Source organism: Oncorhynchus nerka, linkage group LG22, assembly GCF_034236695.1.
Source record: "Oncorhynchus nerka isolate Pitt River linkage group LG22, Oner_Uvic_2.0, whole genome shotgun sequence".
Taxonomy (NCBI): Eukaryota; Metazoa; Chordata; class Actinopteri; order Salmoniformes; family Salmonidae; genus Oncorhynchus; species Oncorhynchus nerka.
The window spans coordinates 70,031,085-70,038,653 of NC_088417.1; the positions used below are offsets into that span (position 1 = coordinate 70,031,085).

A 7,569-nucleotide genomic window follows, 5' to 3' on the forward strand; every position below is an offset into this window, starting at 1 on the left:
CAGTGATGTGCACGCCGAGGAACTTGAAGCTTTTGACCCTCTCCATTGCGTCTCCATCGATGTGGATGGGGCGTGCTCTCTCTGTTGTCTTCTGTAATCCACTATCAGCTCCTACGTTTTGTTGACGTTGAGGGAGAGGTTATAATCCTAGCACCACTCTGCCAGGGCTCTCATCTCCTCCCTGTAGGCTGTCTCATCAGGCCTATCACTGTTGTGTCGTCAGCAGCTTTATGATTGAGTTGGAGATGTGTGGCCACACAGTCATGGGTGAACAGGGAGTACTGGAGGGGGCTGAGCACGCGTGGCGGAGGTGTTGTTGCCTACCTTCACGACTTGGGGTCGGCCCGTCAGGAAGTCCAGGACCCAGTTGCACAGGAAGGGGTTCAGACCCAGGGCCCTGAGCGTAATAATGCTTGGAGGGCACTATGGTGTTGAAGGCTGAGCTGTAGCCGAAGAACAGCATTCTTACATAACTATTTATCTTGTCCAGGTGGGATAGGGCAGTGTGCAGTGCAATGGTGATTACGTTGTCCGTGGATCAGTTGGGGCGATATGCGAATTGTAGTGGGCCTAGAATGTTGGGTGAGGTGGTCCTCTGCTCTGCTCTGCTCTACACACAAATGGCTAGAAGAAATATCACAGCCGTGTCTAAGTGATGATAATAGTGTATTTGATTTAGCCTATTCCCTCTGTACGGGTGTGTACTTTTGTGCTTTGTGTGTTTTTACATTAGCGTATCTTCCAGTGCCCAGTGTCAATAAACGAAGAGAACTGTACCAGCATATAACACAATTGCCTCTCTCCAGAGTCAGTCTTGATAGATATTGTAATTCCATATTGTGTGGAGGTGATGGGGGCTATACTGGGGCTATACAATATTGAATAGGAAAAAGACAACTTGTGCAAAAAACATCTGAACTTTAGAAAAAAAGGAATCAAAGAAAATGGAGCAGGAGTGGTTCAGACATCTTATATAACCCACCTATCATGTCAACCAAGGGAAAATCACATCCAATCCACCAGAGGAGGAATGAGTGACCAGTCATATTCCTTGCACTGTAAATTACTGCTTGAAGTTATGCCTCTGATGTTTTTTATTGATCCTGGTTGGGTTTCTACTGCAGGAGCTCCCACTGGCTGTGTTGAGGAAGCCACATTGTTACTGCGTCTGGGCTTCGTTTCTGTTTAGACTGAGTCAACGTCTCCCACTGGACCAGCCATGTCTGGAGACTAATGGCACAGAACACACTGATGCCTCCATCTCCACTTCCCTGTCTGACCAAGACTACTACCAGATCTACCAGACACCTGTACTTGGTGAGAGCCTTGAATAACCTTTAGTTTCACCGATACTACAGTCCAAGTTTTCAACCATAAAAAAAATATATGGACTTTATACTTCACTGCAACTGTAATTAAACTCTTAGCAATAGCATGCTACAATACAGTATCTCAGGGATAGATCAATGGCGTGTTTTTATGGCGATGTTCAACCCTGCTGGTTCTGCCTCATTCAGACTCTAGGTGCAAAGAGAGAACATTTCTGCCTGAGAGGTCTACCTCCCTGGTGGCTCTCTCCAGCTTCCCCGGAGCTGGCAACACCTGGGTACGCCACCTGATTGAGCTCGTGACGGGCTACTATACTGGCAGCTTCTACTTCGATAGCTCGCTTTACAATAGAGGTGAGGCTGTGAACACAGCTCAGGTGTTGTGATGGATAATAGCACATACTGTGAATGCTTGATGTTTCTCTACTGAAATGTATAATTGCGTGTTTTTAAGTATGCGCTAAAAATTGTTATACCATGGAGCTCTCATAGAGAATTTCCAATGAATGCACTTGTATAGTACTTACAAATGGCAATAACAGCTTGAATGCTCTGTGACGCATAAGTTTTCAGATGTTTGATCATCTTGGGTATTTGGGTTTTTCTACCAGGTTTCAAAGGGGAGAAGGACTACTGGAAGAGTGGGCGTAGCATCTGTGTTAAGACACATGAGAGTGGTCAGAGAGAAATAGAGATGTTTGACTCTGCCATCCTGCTGATCCGGAACCCCTACCGTTCCCTCATGGCAGAGTTCAACCGGAAGTGTGCTGGACACCTGGGCTATGCCACAGACGCACAGTGGAGGAGCAAAGGTAACACCACACAACAAGCACAGCTCAGTGTTTAGGGAAATGGACTGGGGGTTATGTGGCAACTAAGGAATGCAAAATGATTAAGGCATATCCAAACAACACAATGAGATTTTGGGATTTTGGTAAACTGTTTGCCTTGAACAAAAGTCTATTTCAAACAGCCGTTCATGACTAGTGACAAATGTTCACATCAGCTGCTATACCTGCTGCATAGACTCTGGACGTGAGATGTCAGCATAGTCTCCACACATTGCACATTGATAAGATACACTACATTACCAAAACTGGGTGGACACCTTCTCATCGAACTTCTCATTCCAAAGTCATGGGCATTAATATGGAGTTGCCCCCCTTTGCTGGAATAACAACCTCCACTCTTCTGGGAAGGCTTTCCACTATTGTTGCAGATACTTGTTTCCATTCAGCCACAAGAGCATTAGTGAGGTCGAGCACTGATGTTGGGTGATTAGGCCTGGCTCGCAGTCAGCGTTCCAATTCATCCCAAAGGGGTTTGATGGGGTTGAGGTCAGGGCTCTGTGCAGGCCAGTAATGTTCTTCCACACCGATCTCGACAAACCATTTCTGTATGGACCTCGCTTTGTGAATGGGGACATTACCATGCTGAAACAGGAAAGGCACTTTTCCAAACTGTTGCCACAAAGTTGGCAGCACAAATCATCTAGAATGTCATTGTATGCTGTAGCGTTAAGATTTCCCTTCACTGGAACTAAAGGGCCTAGCCCGAGCCATGAATAACAGCCCCAGACCACTAACTTTACAGTTGGCACTACGATTCATCTGTCGGACTGCCAGATGGTGAAGCTTTTCAATTCAAATCGAATACAAAAGGTGTAGACGTTAAAGTGAAATGCTTACTTACAAGCCCTTAACCAAAAATGCAGTTTAAAAAAAATACCCCCCCTCCCAAAATAAATAAAAGTAACAAATAATAAGAGCAGCAGTAAAATAACAATAGCTAGGCTACGTATATACAAGGGGTACCGGTACAGAGTCAATGTGCGGAGGCACTGGTTAGTCGAGGTTATTGAGGTAATATGTACATGTAGTTAGAGTCATTCAAGTGATTATGCATAGATAATTACAGAGAGTAGCAGCTTAAAAGAGGGGGGGCAATGTAAATAGTCTAGGTAGCATTTGATTATATGTTCAGGAGTCTTATGGCTTGGGGGTAGAAGCTGTTTAGCAGTCTTTTGGACCTAGATTTGGTGCTCCAGTACCGCTTACATTTACATTACATTTACATTTAAGTCATTTAGCGACTTACAAATTGGTGCGTTCACCTTATGACATCCAGTGGAACTGCCACTTTACAATAGTGCATCTAAATCATTTTAAGGGGGGGGGGAAGGATTACTTTATCCTATCCTAGGTATTCCTTAAAGAGGTGGGGTTTCAGGTGTCTCCGGAAGGTGGTGATTGACTCCGCTGTCCTGGCGTCGTGAGGGAGTTTGTTCCACCATTGGGGGGCCAGAGCAGCGAACAGTTTTGACTGGGCTGAGCGGGAACTGTACTTCCTCAGTGGTAGGGAGGCGAGCAGGCCAGAGGTGGATGAACGCAGTGCCCTTGTTTGGGTGTAGGGCCTGATCAGAGCCTGGAGGTACTGAGGTGCCGTTCCCCTCACAGCTCCGTAGGCAAGCACCATGGTCTTGTAGCGGATGCGAGCTTCAACTGGAAGCCAGTGGAGAGAGCGGAGGAGCGGGGTGACGTGAGAGAACTTGGGAAGGTTGAACACCAGACGGGCTGCGGCATTCTGGATGAGCTGTAGGGGTTTAATGGCACAGGCAGGGAGCCCAGCCAACAGCGAGTTGCAGTAATCCAGACGGGAGATGACAAGTGCCTGGATTAGGACCTGCGCCGCTTCCTGTGTGAGGCAGGGTCGTACTCTGCGGATGTTGTAGAGCATGAACCTACAGGAACGGGCCACCGCCTTGATGTTATTTGAGAACGACAGGGTGTTGTCCAGGATCACGCCAAGGTTCTTAGCGCTCTGGGAGGAGGACACAATGGAGTTGTCAACCGTGATGGCGAGATCATGGAACGGGCAGTCCTTCCCCGGGAGGAAGAGCAGCTCCGTCTTGCCGAGGTTCAGCTTGAGGTGATGATCCGTCATCCACACTGATATGTCTGCCAGACATGCAGAGATGCGATTCGCCACCTGGTCGTCAGAAGGGGGAAAGGAGAAGATTAATTGTGTGTCGTCTGCATAGCAATGATAGAAGAGACCATGTGAGGTTATGACAGAGCCAAGTGACTTGGTGTATAGCAAGAATAGGAGAGGGCCTAGAACAGAGCCCTGGGGGACACCAGTGGTGAGAGCACGTGGTGAGGAGACAGATTCTCGCCACGCCACCTGGTAGGAGCGACCTGTCAGGTAGGACGCAATCCAAGCGTGGGCCGCGCCGGAGATGCCCAACTCGGAGAGGGTGGAGAGGAGGATCTGATGGTTCACAGTATCGAAGGCAGCCGATAGGTCTAGAAGGATGAGAGCAGAGGAGAGAGTTAGCTTTAGCAGTGCGGAGCGCCTCCGTGATACAGAGAAGAGCAGTCTCAGTTGAATGACTAGTCTTGAAACCTGACTGATTTGGATCAAGAAGGTCATTCTGAGAGAGATAGCGGGAGAGCTGGCCAAGGACGGCACGTTCAAGAGTTTTGGAGAGAAAAGAAAGAAGGGATACTGGTCTGTAGTTGTTGACATCGGAGGGATCGAGTGTAGGTTTTTTCAGAAGGGTGCAACTCTCGCTCTCTTGAAGACGGAAGGGACGTAGCCAGCGGTCAGGGATGAGTTGATGAGCGAGGTGAGGTAAGGGAGAAGGTCTCCGGAAATGGTCTGGAGAAGAGAGGAGGGGATAGGGTCAAGCGGGCAGGTTGTTGGGCGGCCGGCCGTCACAAGACGCGAGATTTCATCTGGAGAGAGAGGGGAGAAAGAGGTCAGAGCACAGGGTAGGGCAGTGTGAGCAGAACCAGCGGTGTCGTTTGACTTAGCAAACGAGGATCGGATGTCGTCGACCTTCTTTTCAAAATGGTTGACGAAGTCATCTGCAGAGAGGGAGGAGGGGGGGGGGGGGAGGAGGATTCAGGAGGGAGGAGAAGGTGGCAAAGAGCTTCCTAGGGTTAGAGGCAGATGCTTGGAATTTAGAGTGGTAGAAAGTGGCTTTAGCAGCAGAGACAGAAGAGGAAAATGTAGAGAGGAGGGAGTGAAAGGATGCCAGGTCCGCAGGGAGGCGAGTTTTCCCCCATTTCCGCTCGGCTGCAGCTGTAGAACCTTTTGAGGATCTGAGGACCCATGCAAATCTTTTCAGTCTCCTGAAGGGGAATAGGTTTTGTCGTGCCCTCTTCACAACTGTCTTGGTGTGCTTGGACCATGTTAGTTTGTTAGTGATGTGGACTCCAAGGAATTTTAAGCTCTCAAACTGCTCCACTACAGCCCCGTCGATGAGAATGGTGGCATGCTCGGTCCTCCTGCCACTGCTCCAGAGTCCAATGAGTTTTACACCACTCCAGCTGACGGTTGGCATTGTTCATGGTAATCTCAGCCTTGTGTGCAGCTGCTCGGCCGTGGAAACCCATTTCACAAAGCTTCCGATGAACAGTTCTTATGCTGACATTGCTTCCAGAGGCAGTTTGGATCTCGGTAGTGAGTGTTGCAACTGAAGACAGACGATTTTTACATTCTATGCGCTTCAGCACTCTGCGGTCTCATTCTGTGAGCTTGTGTGGCCTAACATTTTGCGGCTGAGCCGTGTTGCTCCTAGAAGATTCCACTTCACAAAAACAGCACTTACAGGTGACCGGGCAGCTCTAGCAGAGCAGAGATTTGATGAACTGACTTGTTGGAAAGGTGGCATCCTATGACGGTGTCACATTGAAAGTCACTGAGCCCTTTAGTAAGGCCATTCTACTACGAATGTTTATCTATGGAGATTGCATTGCTGTGTGCTCAATTTTATACACAACGGGTGTGGCTGAAATAGCTGAATCCACTAATTTGAAGGGGTGTCCACATACCTTTGTATATAAAGTGTACCTATTTCCCCCCTCTCCTCTGTTTACTTCAGAATGGCCAGAGTTTGTTGACAGCTACGCCCCCTGGTGGGCGTCCCACGCTCTGAGCTGGCTGCAGTTTGGCCGTCGCCTGCTGGTGGTACACTACGAGGACCTGCAGAGGGCGCTCTTCCCCCAGCTCCGCCTCCTCACCTTGTTCCTCAACGCCACCATGATGGAGGAGAGGCTGATGTGTGCTAAAAGCAACCAGGACGGACACTTCAAACGCTCTGGGGGGGCCCAGAGACCTTCCTTCGACCCCTTTACCGCAGAGATGAGGAGCACCATCGATTCCTACATCCTCACGGTGGACCAGGCCTTGAGGGACAGGAACTACAACGGCCTGCCACACAAATACTAACCCAGATGATCACCAGCTCATCCACACTACAGCCCAAAAGGACATGACAATAAATGAAGTGGGAAGGTGCAATCTCTGCCACCACTCCAAGGGGAGTTGTCCAGCCAACTAATTAGCATGGTTGGGTGAAGGTTTTTAGATGTCTTGAAGAATTCTGTCAGCTACAAAACATTTCCAGAAGAGTGGCTCAGAGGGAAAGTGACTGTATGAACACACCAATGATGCACTTGACATTGCCAACCCACTGTGAATGGCTGTAACATCGAGTTAGACTTTAGTGTGAACTGTCAGTTTCACTGGGATGAAAACATTGCTGAACATTACAGCTCCTGCTGAAGGTGACACATTCCCCTTTTTACTGCAGGCATATGGAGTATGGAACAATTGCCTGTCTGCACAAACAATTCAATCAAGCATTGTAGACTGTGAGGCCTTTAGCTTGTATTGGAATCCTTAGGTCGTTTGAATTTGTTTGGGATTTTTGTCATGTTTAATATCAGTTTTACTGATAAACAGAAAACATGCCATCCAGCAATGTAATCTGGTTGTTGTATTGGACTTTTGCTAATTAAATGTCCTATGTTTATCTCTATTGTCAGGTTTTTCATTATTGGTTGAATGATTGACTCATGGTTGACTCATATCTTGTTGTGGTAGTCAGTGGGTAGTGAAACTGAGGTGTCTGGTCTTAAGCAGGCTTTTTTGTTTGTTTGTAGTTGTATCAGTTTGTAAGTGGCTTCCATTTCTCTGAGAGACGTAAAGTGACATTGTACTGGGTAAACAGCCCATTCGTAGCATTGTGTACCATATCTTGTACAAATTGTGGCTGGTCTAATAGCTTTGGTCTAATTTGGTCTAGTAGCTTTCCCATGTTTATAGGGGAAAGTGTACCGCTTGAGAATAGAATATGGACACTTGAGTGCAAGATATTTCACCAAATTATAATTTTTAATTGCATGCTTAATGTTCAGTCTGTTACTGCAAACAACAAGTCAACACATTGGGA

The 7,569-nt window shown here is 47.7% G+C and overlaps 1 protein-coding gene across 1 annotated transcript in view; it reads left to right on the forward strand.

Annotated features, from left to right (window-relative positions):
* LOC115104673 (sialate:O-sulfotransferase 1-like) overlaps positions 1-7,116 on the forward strand; it is a 28,134-nt gene extending 21,018 nt beyond the window's left edge. Inside the window, exons 6-9 of the mRNA XM_029626028.2 lie at positions 1,125-1,317; positions 1,518-1,682; positions 1,940-2,140; positions 6,217-7,116. Of these exons, the coding sequence (XP_029481888.1) occupies positions 1,125-1,317; positions 1,518-1,682; positions 1,940-2,140; positions 6,217-6,563 (906 nt within the window). The 3' untranslated portion in view covers positions 6,564-7,116. The remainder of the gene's footprint in view (positions 1-1,124; positions 1,318-1,517; positions 1,683-1,939; positions 2,141-6,216) is intronic.
* Positions 7,117-7,569: the final 453 nt, after the last annotated feature.